We start from the raw sequence: 17870 nt of genomic DNA on the forward strand, positions 1-17870 counted from the left end.
TGTGTGGATGGAATTAGGGAATAGATTGAATGGGTGACGGTGAATGGGCGAGGACGGAGGAGGGAATATGTTCCAAGTGGCAAATTGGAGCCTGGAGAGCTGAGGAGGAACTTCAGAGCTGCTGTTGATTTCCTGGAGCAGTCGGCCATGACACCACTGGCAGTTTACCAATCTCCTCCGGCTTGAATGAGCTCACCGAGGTTTCTCCAGGGGGGCAATGCAGTGCTGGGGGAACATGCTTTTAATAACTGTTTCAGTCTAAAACAGGCCGACGTGGGGATTGTCTGTGTTTGTGCACAAACTGAGAGACATTTCCTGAAAATACAGTGCATTTCAGACGTAGGCGCGATGAATCCAAATGTTATTTTTAATTCCATCCGTCTAAGTTCGCTCTCCTTCCTGCTCCACTACCGAACCGCGCTGTGTGTTTTTGTTTGACCCCGTTTGTCTCGTCTCTAATCCACCTTCAAACACAGCAGCATAGCGGCTGCCAGGTATCCTATTATCACCCTGCCACTACGCTGAATTAAACCCAAGTATGGAATCAAGGTTGCCAGATTGATGCTCATCCGTCCTCCTCCGAGGAATACTTACATCATCCTGATTGTCTCGCCGACCCCCGGTGCTCCCATTACTTCTTGTTAAAACAATTAAATGTGACATGTTTCAGATTTATAACTCAACCCTGTGTGTGTGTGTGTGTGTGTGTGTGCATGGACACTTGTGTGTGTTGTATTTCTGAACAGATGCTCACATCTGCCATCGTAGTTAAGGTCATTAATACACGTCCAGAGGTGTTTGTATGTGGAAGTGTCTGGTTTTTCGTCAACAGCTGTTTGTTTGCTTGAGTACTTTGTTTGTGTGTGCGTGTGTGTGTGTGTGCGTGTGTGCGTGTGTGCACATTTTCTGACATACTTGATTTCAAATGTGCATGAGCGTTTACGAGACATACTGTAGTTTTACGTCAGGGTGTTATTTTTGGGATTTCTTTGTTTAAATGTGAACATCTCTGCTTCTAATAATGACATCATAGCGCTATAAGCATATCACAACCGACTTAAAACTGAATGCAACTGTTGGTCTCTCTCTTCTGTCTCGACCTCACCTCCCTCTTTAATTTTTCCTTTCACCCTAACCGGTCGTTGCTGATGCTGCACGTCTTTGAATCCGGTTCTGTCAGAGATTTATTCCCTTTTTTTAATCTCCATCATTGTTGAGCATTTAAAAAGGGATGCTCGACGTAAGCTACATGTCGACACTTGAACAAATCAAAGGAAGCGTCAAATAAAAACATGCTTAAAGAGGCAGATAATAGAGAGGAAGCCGACCACTATTTATCCTCACACGTCTCTATCCAACATGTGGAATGTTGTTCCACTGGTCCCACAGTGGGTGCAGTTGAAGCAGACAGATGATTATTAGACGTTAACAAATGATAGTGCTGCAGAGACACTGTCTCTGTAAAATCATAATAATAAGCATGTAATTCATAGTCATTTTTGGTGAGACTAAAGTTTGTTGTCTCACCTCAACAAACCGTCTCTCTGTAGTGTTCCTTTATACCATGTTTCTCCATGTTAATCACCTCCTTTACGTTCAGTGATGTCCAGGTTTGAAGTCCTATAAATCTATTTGAAAAAGATTTTCAAAAACCTCTTGGAGCCTCTCGTCTTTAGATGTGCTCCACTCTTCCAACACTAGAGTGCACTGTGTGATGGGATTCCCTAGTCTTCCTAAAGGTCTCCTTCTCCGTGCTTCAGTGAGCAGGTCCGCGAGATGCTGCTGTTGAACTGGAAACTGGAGGTCCATCAGTGGTCTGCATCTCTCCTCACCATGTCCTGTCTGATGTATGGATATAATAAGTGGAGACCTTCAGCTCTGTGTGTGTGTGTGTGTGTGTGTGTGCTTTATGAGTTTTACTGGCATAAACACTGAACTTGTCAGGACCAGTAGTCCTCATGGAGACAGGTTAACCCAAACTCAAACCCTAAGAACCTCACTTCTGAGAAACTCGTTAAGTTTAGGGCTAAGACTTGAATTGTGGTTAGTTACGGTTAGTTAGACAACTGGTTATGGGATGATGCTTTACTTAGGCTGTCCAGATGAATAGGAGTCAACGAGAGTCCTTGAAAGGACAGCTGCTGAACATGTGGGTCCAGAAAGTGAGGACATTTAGTGAAAGTGAGGGCAGTGTTTCTGGTCCTCACGTTTTGTCACACCTTAAAATGGATAGAACAAATTAGGTTTAGGTTAAGGGTTAGGCTTTGGTATTTACTTGTGATCGCTAAGGGTACAGTAAAGAATACATTATCTGTGTGTGTGTGTGTGTGTGTGTTGTGACCAGGAAGCTGTAATATGTATAATTAATGACCTCACCCTGCTCCTCCTGCTGTCCAAACAGGACGATGAGCAGGCAGAAGACAAAAAGAAACAGGGGGAAATGAAGTGAAACCAAGAGAGAGGGAGAGAAAATGACAAGAAGGAAAGGAGGAACGACAGGGAGGGACAAAGAGACGGACTGAATGAAGGAAGCATATGTTAGAGGCTACACTTGATTAATAATCATGAGCATTGTCAGTGACCAAGTGGCCGTCCCATTGCCCCTGCTGTCTACTGGAGGGGGCAATTATATTGGATTTGCTGCTCCCTCCCCAGTAAATCCACCTCCTTCACCTTTATGTGTCATGTGCATCTCTTTTTTTAGGGCCAGATCAAAGACTGCAGTGAGGATGCTATTGTATGTACTGTGATTATTCTCTTTTATCTTTTCCTTTTTTACTTTGAGCGCACGTTTGAGGGATATCCGATGAATTGTGCAGGTATGGCAGTTTAGTACACATTTTGTGTTCCCACTAGCTGAGCAGCAGGCTTCCGTGGCAACCATGGTAGTGACCAAAAGCAAGTTTGAAGGAATACATCTCTGTTCTTTGTCATCTTTGTATCGGTCCAGGCAAAGTTAGTCATTGTGCCACCTACTGGTAATAAGAAGTACATGTTCAGTAACATTGTTTCATTTAAATGTTGCTTTCAGGGTGTGGACATAACAAATTGTCATGTGTCAGGGCCCGTTCAGTGTTGCTCGCAGCCATATGTTTTATTTTTTTTTGCTTCCCTTCGCTCTGGGGGCTTCAGCTGCTCCTCTGTTCCCATGACGATTACTAGAGCTGAATGTAAATAAATGTTAACTACCTAGGGATGGTGGATCTGGGCCTGCAGTGAAACCTCCTGATAGACTGATAAAGTCCTGTCTGTCACAGCAGGCAAGGAGGTGTAGCAAGGACAAAGGCAGGAGGAAGGTGGGAGGGGCACTAACAGGGGGCCCAGTGGCCCAAGGGGTCAATCTGGCTCTGCTCTTTAAGTATTAAATATTAGTCCCTGTACTCTTATTTCCATCAATCATCGGTAACTGCCACATTGTGATGTGAGTTTGTATTTTAACTGGTTATCTAACCTTTACAGAGCAATTACATGTGCTGAAAATTGTCATGTGACCACACACGGCCAATCATATCAGTGAATTCAGACACACCCCAGGGAGAGAAGAGGGAGGGAAAAATAAAAACATAGAAGCACAGTTACTTTGCATGATCTGATATTTAATGAAAACACATTTTCACCTGCCATAAGAAAACAGTTCTTCTTTCAAAATCCATTCAATTCACGTGAAAAGTGGCAAAAAATGTTTTTCCCAAAACCCTATATGGAATATTCTAGTGTGTGTTTTAAATAACATGCATGAAAATGTAATTCATTTAGCGATTATTATATGTTTCAAAATGATATTAGGTGTTGAGTCAATACATTATGCACACAGACTGGCTCCTGTCACGATTTATAGTGTAATTTGGGTTGTAACAGTTGGCCGGGTTGTCATGGAGACACTGGGTGAAGATGTTAAAACATTATTTCATTAAACTGAACTCCAGTTGTTGAGTTGACGGGTTGTCTCTAGTTCAAGATGAAGAGTGATTCAGAGGGAAACAAAGGCAGAATCACACAAACTGGATCGCTGTGATTTCACCTCTTACCTTCACAGTGAAGACAAAGATGGCCTGGAGTCATGTCAGGAGGTGGAGATGATCTCCTCAAATTACTTCTCTGTCCCTGAAGCCTGAGGGCTCTCCTCCTCCTCCTCCTCCTCCTCCTGGTCTTAACAAAGACAGTCTGCCTAAGTTGTTTGGCCAGCGCTGCTGTGTGTGACAGTGGAGGAGCTGGTGCACCTGTCATAGGTGTGAGGCTCATCTGCAAGGTAACAAGCTGCTTAGTCTCGTGCCTGCAGCAGGAGGTGGAGCTGGCACCGTCTGGCTTGGGTTACTACTCTCCCTGGAGAAAACATACTCCCAGTATGTTGTGGATGGTGGAGTGAGTAGGTCGAGCTGGCACATGAGAGGAGCAAGGAAACACAAGTATCACATGCAGTGTGTGCGCGCACAGGTGCATCCTCTGTGTACTCTGTACACACATTGGTTTGTGCGCATGTTTTTCGAGCGCATGGCTAACATGCCGGAGGAATTCTCATGATTCATTGTCTGTGAAGAAGCAGAATTGTCCACTTACGAGGAGCCGAGAGGTTTACGAGGCTCATAAGCACAGCTGCATCCTGCATGCAGACAAACCAGGCCCAGTCCAAAGCTCGCAGGAATGAAAGATGTTTGACTCGAGTGTGAGGAATGCAGGAAAACCTACATAAGTTCATGTATCAATTCTTAAAGCATCACCGAAAACGGAATATGTTGTGTATTGTTTGTTTTTTCATCTTTGCTTGTGGGAAACTGTACGAGGCAGTGGTATTCAATGTTTCTTCACCCAGGGCACATGTAAGGTCAAGCCAATATCTCAAAGCGTATTTAAAATAGCCTCCATGTCTCTATAGCTTTCCATAAAATGTTTATTTTTAGGTAAATATTCAATGTAATAATGAAATAACTAATTTCAAACTCCAAAAACCTAACAAAGGGACAGATTTATACCACACAACAAATCTTTAGGGCAAGCTTTTCCTATATTTCCTATGTCTGACCTGTAAATCAAGCAAATTATACTATTTTTTATTTTTTTTATTTTTGATATTTAATCAAAGTGCCAAAGAAAACGTCACAAACGTGAAGAAAAAAAACAAACTTGTTAACAAACAATGATGCTCTTTGCATGTTTTTGTCCACTCAATGGATTAAAACTCAGGTGCTCAAATTTTACTTATAGAGCACATGTAGAAACAACTGAGGTTGACTGAGGTTAAGTGCTGTGCAGAATGATGCCAATAAATAACAGTGAAATATAAAACATAAAAACTTTAAATTAAATGCCAAGGAGAAACAGCACAGTTTAAAAAAAAAAAAAGATTCAAAGCTCTCACATTCCAAAGCCGAGGAGCTGCCACTGCAAAGGCTCGGTCACCTCTGATCTTTAGCTCAGATTTAGCGACTTCCAGTAGCAGCTGGTGAGCCGTCCTAAGCGCTGTGAGTGGAGCGCGCGTGTGCAGCAGTTCAGCCAGATACTGCGCGGCCTGCAGCCCATTCACCGATTTAAAAACTAACAACAGGAATTTAAAATCAGTCCTAAAACATATACTGCAGACGATGAATCAACAACTGGTCGATGCCAAAACACGACGAGTTCCAGTAATCCAGCTGAAAACATCCAAATGTGCTTAACAGTCATAGATTCATAGACTGAGAAGCAAAAATAATAAGCCCCTCAAACAATCAGTCATGATTTACTCTGCTCAAACAGCCTGGATTAACATCTTTTAATCTGACTGTTCTGCACTGTTCTCTGGAAAAATGACACATTTTAGTCAAACAATTGTTTATCAACTAAATTCTATTTGGTTGATAGTGATGACTATTTTTCACCAGAAAATGCAGCAGCTAGAACAACAGCTTTCTACTGGTCAGCATCATGTCCACAGAAGGTATTTTTCCCCATAATAATAATCACAAATTGCAATGTTTCTCATAATCCTATGACACACTTGGACTCAACCACTGTTTCAGCAACAGCAGCTGATGAATCAGTCATGAAAACACACAAATATTCTCCCTTATATTTTCCAGACGACAAACTCCGAGTATAAACAACCGTTCATGTATAAATCATCAGAATACAGATCAGTGATCCATTTCAAATGCTTTATCCACATATTAAACAACACACACACACACACACACACACTATGTGTTAACCCCTGTTTCCTTCTTTTCCCATTATCCCAGTGTTTTCCCTTGGGAGCGTGATCATGTATAACCCATTTCCCCGCCTCATGATCTTGCGTGTAAATATTAAATATTCAGCCGTGTCATCAAACATTTAACACTCGCTCCGCGACAAATCACATCCCTAATCGCACGTGGACGTCGGGGGGGGTCGGGGACTTGATCCTAACGTGACGTGAGTGGACTCTTTGCACGGTAGAGTAGTTCATAAACATTGTGCAGACATGCGTGCCTGCGTACGAGAGTGTTAATTGTGAAATCAGTGGTCAGGAAACAATGTTTTTTTGTCCACTTAACGATGTAAGTTTGTGTTTTTCTGTGTCTATTTCTGGGCTTGGTAGAGACTTGGTAGAGTCCGCCTCCTCGACTCTACGGTAAATAGGCTAAGTTTACTGGGGCAGAAAATGCCAGAAGTGCACGACCAGCCACTAAAATATGCTTCTGTCGCATTGTGTGTGCTCACTGCCTCTCAGACATATGCAATGTAGGACAGAACAGGCCTGAGACGATGCTCTGGTCAAGCTGGAAAGTGTGTTTGTTTTATATGTTCATTTTGTTTGACTTATTTCTGCCTTTGCAGAGTATGAATGGGTGGAGCTGTAAAATCCAAGGTGACTTACACTGCAGCAAGACAAGCACAAGACAGTAGTGGAGTAGAGTGCACCTCCCTTACACAACTGCACCCAGAGAGACACAAAAATAACACACAGCCGCAGACTTTAACGCGCTGTGACAGATTGGGGGTGTGCAGAGTGACTCTGCAAAAACTCCAAAATTTCCTCTGAGTGCTGCAGAGAATGACTTTGCAGAATCCCCGTTATCACCGCACTCTGCTGTCCTTGAGAAGCTGGAGCCAAAAGATGAAAATAAAAGATAATCAACTACAGAGCTATGGTAGCTACAGATGATTTCAGACGGAGAAAAATCAGAATAAAGGATAAGAATTTAAAGCTGTATGAGGTCGTATGTGTGCAGGTGACGTGCAGCAGACTTGAAACACGTATTTGTCCAGTGTCAGAGACTCAACGCTCTAAACGCTTTAGAGAGTTAGCTGCAAGCAGGTGCTTAAGAGGCTTTATCAACATGTCTGGAATGGATACTATTTCTGAATGTGTGTGTGTGTGTTCCAGGTATTACTCATGTTGTGGGGACCTAAATCTGCAGTCACATGATGGGGACTAAAAACAAGTCCCTATAATGTAAATGATTAAATTTAAGGTGAATGTTGTATGGTTAGGATAACGTAAGTCTCCAGAAAATGAATGTAAGTCAATGTAATGTCCTCTGACATTTTGACCATAGAAGCCAAGGCCATTTTGGTGCATCCTAACTTTCTGTTTATGTCTCACATCCTTCGGTTTAGGTTTATGTCAAGGCTCGATGAAGAGAAAGCATTGTGTCTATTCAAGCTGGAATGATTCGTCTGTTATCCACCGATTACTTGATGAATTGTCTTTGATGAATCTACTGAGACAGTTTGAGTGTTTGAGTGTCTTTTAATAGAATAAAACAAGCTCTCTGATGTTTCAGCGTCTTAAATGTGACTGTTTTCTTTGCTTTATATCACAAGGAATTATGATATAGCAATATATATATCAACATTTTACCAACCAAACAGTGGATGAATGAATCGAAAAACAACCGACAGATTCATCAAAGACGGAAATATTCGTCAGGTGCAGCCCTCATGTGTATTTCTATTTTATTTCTGTTCCTATTGAGATCAATATTTTCTCCAATCAAGACCTGAGCACTGTCGTAAAACAACAAACATGAGTGTCCTCACTGAGACAGCTGTACTAAAGCTGTGTGTGAGAGCAAATCTCAGGCCATTCTGGAAGTCTTCCCAGAGTTTGATTAGCCCATATCCCTGCTTTCCACGCCAGGTGGACATCACCATCAATCAGGCTCACACACACACACACACACACACACACTCTGCTCTCCTGCTCAAAGTAGAGCTAAACTCTGTCTTTGTTGTGTTTCTTTCTGCTGAATGTGACGTAAAAATCCGAGAGGATCACTCAGGTTAATGTTTGAGATGCAGAGTATGCGATGCTGTACCATCCACCAGCGCTCCGGTGTGCTTCCTGTGTGCGGCGTTTCCAGGACAGTCAATTTCCATACGGGAATGGGTGTCGAAGAAAAATGGAACTCCGCCTCCGACTGTTGCAGCCCGTTTCATCTGAAGGTACTGCACGCGTGTCATATAGTTTTAGACTTTAAAATGTATCAAGCTCATACGCTTCCGTATGGATTTAATGTAAATTATTCCTATAAATCATTTGTGGAATTCCTACAATTTCATCATGCGGTTTTTATTTATCTATAAATCTATATATTATTCATTGGTTATTTTGTTTGTATGTGCATGAGTGTGGACTCAGAGGAGATTCGTTATATTTAGATAAATCAAGAGCACAAGCAGCAGCCTGACACATCAAACTCCCTTTTTTTGCATTTCTATATTTGCATATATGCATCGATATAATGTCATCTATATAATAGTCCTCATTTATTTACTGTACGTGTGTGTGTGTGTGTGTGTGTGTGTGTGGACAAGGCAGTGTGTATAAGGGCTCAGGAGGGGGATTCTTCTAAATCCCGCCTTTATATTTGAATAAATCAAGCGCAGAAACAGCAGCTCGACATTTCAAACTCCCTCTTTTATGGTTATATGTTTTCACTTATGCATGCAAATGTACCTCGTACTGTATATGATGAAGCATAATGTGTTTTTGAGATGAGATGATATTCGGCACTCTCTCTCACTGAGGTGGTAGCATTGCATTGCTATCGCTCTCTCTCCCTCTCTCTCTCTCTCTCTCTCTCACGCTGGATTACAAACAGAAATCTGGATTTCGGCACAACCCCGTCCCTCTGCTGCGTGTTGTCCTGTGCCGCCTCTCTGTTGGGGGTTAAGCTCTCGGCTAATGGCGAACACTCGTGGAGATTGGCTACTTGCCGCTCTCGACACTCCTCGCTGCGCTCAGACGCCGCGTGCCACCTGCTCCACGAGCCTTCGTGGCCGTATACTGTCCATCTTCAGTATTTATAATGCATGAGCAGCATGTAGATGAGAATTAGAGGGATTTTTTCTAGATTATTAATGGATGAGTGTTATATATTCACAGCATTAGAAGTGACTTGAGGAAGACGAAAAAGCCTCCTGAGGGCAACAAAGGACTTGATGGATCCGTGCGCTCTGTCATTAACACCCCATGGCGTGTGTGTGTGTGTGTGTGTGTGTGTGTGCACGGAGTCACGGCTGTGCAATGGACTCGGTCACGTCCCACTGCTCCTCCTGACCGCCGAGTTGATGTGAGAACTGATGAGTGGCTGTTCTTGTTGACCTCACATGGAAGAAAGGGTCACAGGACAGAGGTCGTCAGTGCAGCTAAGGAGAGAGAGACATGAGTAAGACAAGAGTGAAAGGGGAGCGAGGTGGTGTGAAGAGAGAAAGATGGAGGTATACGTGGTGGAGGTCTTAAAGGCAGGATGAAAAAGAATTGAATTTAACATAATCCTTCGTCGGCTCATGTGGTAACAGATCTGCAACTGCCTGACAAAGACTGTAGTCGTGTGGTCGACCATGTGCTCAAAGCTGTTATACCCTTTAACCCAAGTTGTACTGAAAGTGACAGGAAACATACGAGTCATCATTCTCCAATATCAGACTTTAAACTGAGGATCTGGCAGTTTAATAATGTCCTTTAATAAAGATCACAGCAACACGCCAAGGCTGTGGTCACAAAGACAGTCAAAACTGAAGCAGTTGAAGCTAAGATGTGGACTTTTAAGGCCTTTTGTGTCTATAAGACCTTTCATTAGTCATCAGTCACAGACATTAGGACATTCAAAGCTTTTTGGAAAGATTTTCTGTGACACTTTCGGTCGGTCCCTCAGTGTCAAGGCCCTGGTATACTTCTGTGCACATGCTGCACGCACCGAAGTGCACGTCGCATATCGCGTTACACATTCCTACCAAAGAAGACTGATGCTACAGCTCCTTCAGACACGTCTGGTTCGAGCGGTTCATCGGCTGAAAGGTTCCTCAGGCAGGGGACATGTTACTATAAACTTCATGTTAGAATCTGACTTGTACTAATGTACTTTTATTAAGAAACAAACATGCTCCTATCACGACAGAGCTTGTTCTTCCATTGCAACAGAAGCAAGAAAACAAAAATAATAACCTAACTATTGTTTGGAAAGACTGAGAAATCAGATTACTAACCAGATGTGCTGGTTTACTGCAATAGAAACTTTCTGCCACATTCTGACTTCTCTTGTGTGTGCGTAAACATGGTCTTCCTCCTGTCAGCTTGTTACTACACAGTATGCATTCACATCCTGTTTGGTGATGCATACACTTGCCCCATTACTCCCCCCCGCCTGACTCAGTCTGTCTAAAGGGGGATATTCCACTAGCGCCTGCCAGAAAAACAAAAACAACCCCTTCTCCATGGCATCCTATCAACATCCTTCATCCCCCTGCTTCCCTTCTTTTCTTCTGCTTTCCTTCCTCCGTCACTGAATCACTGGCCGTCTGCTGCGCAGCCTTCTCCTCATGTGCTCCTTTCTCCATCCCAATCAGTTCTTCTCCTCTACAGCATCCATCCTCCCGTCCCTGACACTTGTTGCGTAAGCTGCCAGTCTCAGATCTGCACCATATCACCCTTGATTCCCTCTTGTGTGTCAACGGGAGTTCTCGGCATCTAGGGACAGTCTGTAATGAGGCTCCGACAAAGGCCCATTGATGGGCGGCTCAGTGTGTGAGAGAGGATGACCCCGGCCAAAAGCAGCCAGAAATGGGCATCAGCTGCTCCGGGCTCTTCCGCCACACAAAGACGTCCACTGTGGACAGAGACCTGAAAGGACACAGACGAAAAAGAGGGGAGGAAAGATCCAAAAAAACTTTGAGGATGTGAGCTTGAAAGATATGGAAAAAAGAAAGAAAAGAAACAGATGCATGACTTCATCACAAACGATCAAGCCTTATGCTTTCTCCTCCTCTTCTGTCCATCTGAGAGTCACTGCACGGGCGTTGGCAGCATCTTCTCTTCTGCAGACCATAACTCAGATCTGAACAAGGCACTGCAGGTTGCTCCAATTGAAGCACAGTGAAGGGTGAGGGTTAAATTTCCTCACCCTTTCTTTTTGGAACCAGTCGGAGTACTGATCAGGATCCAGGCGCTTCTCAGAGCCAACTTGGGTGGAGATACACTTGTTTATTTCTTTTAGATATGGACTACAACTGGACGTCTGTCGCACTGAATGGAGAATGGAAAGACATTGTGGACAGATAAAGCTGGACTGGTAGTACTGACACGTTATGTGGCTTAACTTCTTCCTCAATATCCCATAATAGCACACACCAGGGAATGAGAAGTGAATCTGGCTTAAAATCCAGGACTTTTGGGTCTCGACTGTCTACATTGTTGAAGTCCATATTATAACTGTTGGCGTGGTTCTCTGGATCTGCTGAACGATGACTCTCGCAGCTCGACTCGATGACATGGAGGTCACGCTGGAACACATGCTCATGGATGTTTTTGTAAGTCTGCCCGCTGGTTTCTTTTGTTCTGCGTTATTTAAACTTCATTGTTTCTCACTCTGTCGTCACCGTCCTCCTCTCTGCTGTGACCCTTCCAGCGCTTAATTGCAGCCGGAGACTCGAGGCCAACATTATATCATACCTCTTTCCAGATGTTCTCTCATTAACTGGCAGAGTGATTAAAGCTCAGACCCAGAGATTTGACAAATAAACCGACTGACCAAGAATCTAACCTGGACTACGCGGTCGACTCATGACTCAATAAGCAAATCCAAAGCATTAGAGCAAGATGTGGGATTTAGTTCCTCTTCCTATTTATCTGCAGTTAGGATTCACATGTTGTGATGAGAAGTGAGAATAAAAGAATGAGGGATGAAAGAGGATTGAGAGGAAATCTCACGTTTGGTCCATAAATTGACAGTAAATGTGAAAAAATGTATGATTCCCAAACTTTGTTGATGAAGTTATTATTATTATTCTGCCCGTTTGTTTTTTGTGAACAGAAATGATGTAACTGTACACAGTCAGGTGTACGATCACACCTGACTGTGGGAGCGTTTGTGTGTATACAGCAGCAGCGCTGGGGCGGACGGGGTCAAGAACCATTTATCCCGTCAAACTGCTGAACGAGCTGTTTTTTTGAGCGGTAGTTAATAATTCATTACCGTGGATAGAGAGAACTGTGTGGACCTGAGAGGCTTTATTGTGTGAACTCATTTAACAATGATTTGAATCTAAACCATTGTTTACATTTAAATATTGCACATTTCCCAACATACCATTACCTTCAATATAAGTAGGTATTTATATGAATTTAAAGAGTGTAAGAAACATCTTGGCTAATGTAAGTACACTACTGAAAAGAATGTAACATTACTTTTGTCGTTTTTAGATATTTGAATGTAAAAGTGTTACATATATCTTTAAGTGTAACCCTTAGAACACAGAGCATTCCGCCTGCTTTTTTCAGTCCTATGTTTAAACATACAGTATATACAGAGGCTTTAAGAATGTGTCTTATATCCTTTTTTTCAGCACAACCTAGACAATCTGATAAAAAGTTATATATTTTCACCAACTATAAAAGTACTAACAAAAGTACTGTTTAAAATCAGATTGAATTTGTGAAATTTGGAAATATGTCACAGTTCAAAAAGAAAAGAAAAAGGCTCTATTTTCTGACTTCTGCACAATTATTGCCACTTTATATCACGACTAAAAATGTGATATAAAATGAATCATAACTTTGACTCAACAACACATAAAAAGACAAAAACAAAAGGCTTTTTTTGTAACCTATAAACACACACGCCCCCAGGGTGTCCATATAAGGAGTTGTGTATTATTCCAAGTGCTAAAGTGAAACCAGAATGCATTGCAGATTCACAAACCCAACATTGCTTGAATTTAAAGAACTTTATTTTGAAAATAAAACTGGATCCATTGACGGTCGTTTCATTTAGCCGTCTCTAACTTATTGATGAATTGATTCATTGTTGCAGGCCTTCAGAGGTCCCATGGCTGCTTTCTGTTGCCCGCTGACACTTGGTTAGAGGAAGATGACTCAGACCACTGTGGTTCACAGACTGCGGGGATAGAAACCTGCTCTACAGTTCATCTCACACACTCATGCATTACACAAGCAAGCACAGGTTTAGAAACAAAAATGAGGGCACATTAAATCTGACTTTGCACACACACAAACACACGTGCTGTAAATACGACGACAGAATCCCTGGTTGCTTTGATCCGCCGGTTGCTTTAATGAGTTTGGTTGTTAAGCTCCTGTTTCCCTTCAACATTGTTTACAGGCAGGGACATCTGTTAGGGAGAAACAGTAATCTGCCTTTCCTGAGACGTACTGTGCTTCCAATGAACGCTGTTGTCACTCACTCCACCGCTGCAGGGCATCAGTGTCATGGATACACTATGTGTTGATGTATAATCCCCAAAATCCTTCCACCTATTCTGGAGATTTGGTCATTTTTTTCCATGTAGCCTATACTGTGTAGCCGATTGATGATTTGTCACCGAAGCAATAAAGATTAGTGTTTATGTGAACGGAGCAGGATTTGGATTATTCATGCACTTCATGTGGGATTGAAAAATAGGAGTCGTAAAAATGCTACCCTGCTGTTTATTTATTTATTTCTCTAATTGCTGGTGGAGACCAGAAAACGAGGCCACTTTACATACTCAAATGAGAAATATTCAAATCACCCGCACCCTTTCTCTCAGACTGTGTGCATATGGCGACGCATGTGTACGTCTGCACACACGACTGCTCACACATGCAGACGTGAGCCAAGAAGAAGAAGAAGAAGATTGTTTCAGTGACCCATCAAATAGACCAGAAGCTTCTTTTCGCACTAAAATATCACCCACTAAAAAAACGTAATTAACACCATTCCCATAGGAAGTGACAGTGAATGAATACATCGTCTCTTCACGAGCTGTTTTCATAAAAAGTGAAGATGGCGGAATATATATATATATATATATATATTAACGTTAAACTTATGGGAAATGTAATTTACAATGATGACATGATCATTGTAAAAAGTAACGCTTCCCCTTCACTGCTAGTCTGGAAGCTGTGAATCTTCAATGTCATTACAGACTCCAACGCTAATTAACTTCCTATCCTGTTTATTTGACACGCTTTCTCTGTTGTCTGGAGCAGAGCAGAAATAATGTCTGCTCCGGTTGATTCCATCCTTCCATCCTTGTGAAAAGGACCCGGAGGGTTTTGTGCAGATCACATATATTGAGTCTGTCAGGTTCTGCATTACATTGCTCAATCTCTGTGGCTTTAGAATCATCAAGACTAGACAAGCACAGACCGTTTATAATTTACCTTTCAAACTGGAACCCTGCATCCATTTTTACTTGGTCTGTGGGAGTGAACGCTGGTGAAAACCTGATTCAAGCCCAGTTTCTAGTATGAATGTCGACTAGACTGAAAATCAGATAATATAGTGAACATTTGTGTGTGATCTGTGAATCTAAGTCGTCAGCATACATGGTGCGAGTGTTAAACCTTCATTTGCATGTGTGAAGTGACTCGGCTGGGAGCGACGACTCGGGTCATTAGAGGAACATTAACAGTCATTAAAATCATGACGGGATTTTGTTCATCCCTCAGTAGAAGCGGAAGCTCGTATCTATGCTGCTCGTTGGCTCGGAGCAGCAGCCGACTGCACGGCTACGTTCAAGGGCGCTGAGCTGCTTTCATTAGCACAGCGGAGCATATAAATGATTCAGAAAAGCCGAGAGGATCCAAGGCTACAAACTTCCTTTACTACCGCTCTTTTACTACGAGAAAACGAGGTCACGCTCTTTGTTGCCTTGATTGCTCGCGAGAAGCTCGCGTCGACGCTGAATTGCTTCACTGTCGATCTTTCAGGTCAACACGTTTCATTTCTTCTGCACTCAAGTGTGACGTCGCCATGCACACACCACAGTGGTGCCCGTCAGCCTTCAGATTCATAAAACCAAGCCGTCAAACTCTCTCAAACACTGTGCTGCCATTCAAAGGAGAAAATGTGTCTTTTCATTTTATTGGCAAAATACCATTTATTAATGTCAGAGTAGAGACTGAGTTCCATGGCATTTCCTTTTTTTTCTTTTTTTCCCCCTCTTTTGCTGCTAAAAACATCTTTTCATTGCGTCATATCAGCTCTTACCAAAGCTGCTGTGTATTGTGCTGCTGGTGAGGGGAGGACACACACACACACACACACAGAGAGTCTTGCACAAAGGCTGACAGTCACATCAGGAAATGAGGCGGCATAATTAAAAATGCATTCACTCCTTGTGTCGTTTAATTGAATCTCCACCCCCCCATCCCAATCCTCTCCCCTCCAACACCCCCACATCTTCCACAACATCCTGGCTCAGAGGCAGAGCTCAGCATCCCCGTTCCTCCCACATCCCTTATTTCCCCCCCTCCGCCACCACCACTGCTCTCCAGCGCCTCCTCTGAGACAGGACCTCAGTTGGTTTCCAACACAGCTGCAACGCTCTGCTCTGATTTGCTCTTTTCCAGCAGCCATAAAGGGCTGCAGGTCATGTGATCAGGAGAGCTGAGGAGAGCCCTGTGGCACAAACACAGTGGCATTTGTATCATGGCACAGTCTATGTACGCGCTCATAACCCGTCCTTCATTACACTGTTCTCTTTTCACTTCATGTTATTGTTGATGAGTCCAGGGACTCGCTGTGTTGACTGACCTTTGTGTGATGTAATTGGCCGTTTTAGGGGCCACACGGCGGAGTATTGGCCGACGCTGTCGCCTCACAGCAAGAAGGTGCGGGGTTTTGTCTGACCAAAGGCCTTTCTCTGTAGAGTTAGCATGTCTTTAGTTTCTGTATATTATTATCCCGCCTTTCGCCCTGTCAGCCGGGATTGTTCTCCCGCTCGTCCCATGACCCTCATGTGGAAGATAAAATGGTAGACAATGACAGAATGAATGCATTGGCCACTTTATTAGGTACATAGGACAGAACAGTGACACCCAGTGTGCATGGTCTTCTGCTGCTGCAGCTGCTTCAAGGTTCTACTTGTTATGCATTCATGGTTTTCTTCATACCTCGGTTGTACTGTGTGATTATTTGGGTCACTGTTGTCTGTCTATCTTTTGGAAGCTGCCAGGTCATTGACCTCTGACCTCTGGTCTCTACGAGACATATTCTCCCAGCGAGCAGCACCTCACTGGATATTTTCTCCCGTTGCTCAGTGAACTTGGCATGTTGAAGGTTTGGTGCCACAGCTTTCGACCCCTGATGAAAAGCACACCAGGCCGGTCATGTCGCAGGAGAACTTGGCACGTTTTGAACCAGATCCAGCTGGTTTTCCTGAATATTTCCCAAACCAGGATGAATGTTAGGTCCACCCCTTTGAGCCAGAGACAAATGCATGCAGTGGAAATAATTCCTAAAAAAAGCTTCTATGCCAAGGGCATCCAAGTACTACAACACCAATGGAAGAAGTGTGTAGTGTAGATCACGGGGGAGACGATGTTGAAAAGAAAGCCACATTTGGTCAAATTTGACCGTTGCATCATGGACAGACTATGAACTTTTCAACCCGATGCAGTCTCACCATTAGATGTCACTAATTCTCACACAGTGGCATCGATGCAGCTCAATGTCATCATTTTAAAGGCCTTACTTTCTCACCTTGTCGAGGTTATAGTCAGAGCACATAGTGTGTCTTTATTCATTCACAGCCGATCACTGGCAAGGTGAAAGTACAAAAGCAGATTTAGAGCGTGAGCACACACACCCACACCTGCACACACACACACACACACACACACAGTGGAGACACCTGACAGCAGGTTGAGCAGATGCTGTGCCGAGCGACACGGTCTGAACAGGACAGCTTGTCCCAGCGTTGCATCAAATCCCCCCCAAATTACAAATATGTCCCAGTTTTCAGAGTGAGTCACACACAACGACATCCCTGTTTCCTTCACATCTCATGGGCTGCCTGAGATTACGCCGCTCTGAGAATGTAAAAGACCTTCCCAGGCCTTCTTGCATGTAGACGCTGCTGCTGAGGGGATAATAACTGTGTACGCTTCGCCCCCCCCTGTGGAGAAGCCATTAAGATTGGTTCTGGCCTGATGAACTGTGGGAGGCTCCGCTCTCTGCTCATCCCACTCTGGTGAGATGGAGGAAGACATCACACCAACACACACACAGAGGCGTACAGTGAGAAATGAATCTAATTAGGCTACATCACGGTGGTATTGTTTAGGCAGTAGGACAACTACATGTCTGTGATTTCTCTGCAACCTCTTGTAATTTGTGGAGTCCAGAAAGATAAACATTCATCCCCCGCCCTCGCCGCTCGGGATGGAGGGAGAGTCTAGTTAGAGGGCATTTCTGTAAACACAAACACCCACACGCACAGAAATAAATGCACATGCATGCATATAAACAGTGTGTGGAGCAGGACCAGAGGGATGACTCAGAGAGCCACGGGCAGAGACTGGCTGGCTTTTCAGAGTCAATTAATGTGCAACAACTACTGCGAGGAAAAGAAAATACCTATAAATGACACAAAAGAAACACAGTAAATGCACTTTCTTT

The 17870-nt window shown here is 43.4% G+C and overlaps 1 protein-coding gene across 3 annotated transcripts in view; it reads left to right on the forward strand.

The window, feature by feature from the left end:
- frmd4a (FERM domain containing 4A) overlaps window positions 1–17870 on the forward strand; it is a 134277-nt gene that overhangs the window by 33572 nt on the left and 82835 nt on the right. Inside the window, exon 1 of one of the 3 annotated variants that reach the window (XM_058644844.1) lies at window positions 11473–11772. The exons of the other annotated variants lie outside the window; for them this stretch is intronic. Coding sequence (XP_058500827.1) covers window positions 11707–11772 — 66 coding nt within the window. The 5' untranslated portion in view covers window positions 11473–11706. Of the gene's footprint in view, window positions 1–11472; window positions 11773–17870 lie in introns of those variants that run through there. 3 annotated transcript variants of the gene reach the window in all.

Source organism: Solea solea, chromosome 12 (assembly GCF_958295425.1).
Source record: "Solea solea chromosome 12, fSolSol10.1, whole genome shotgun sequence".
In the NCBI taxonomy this organism is placed as follows: domain Eukaryota; kingdom Metazoa; phylum Chordata; class Actinopteri; order Pleuronectiformes; family Soleidae; genus Solea; species Solea solea.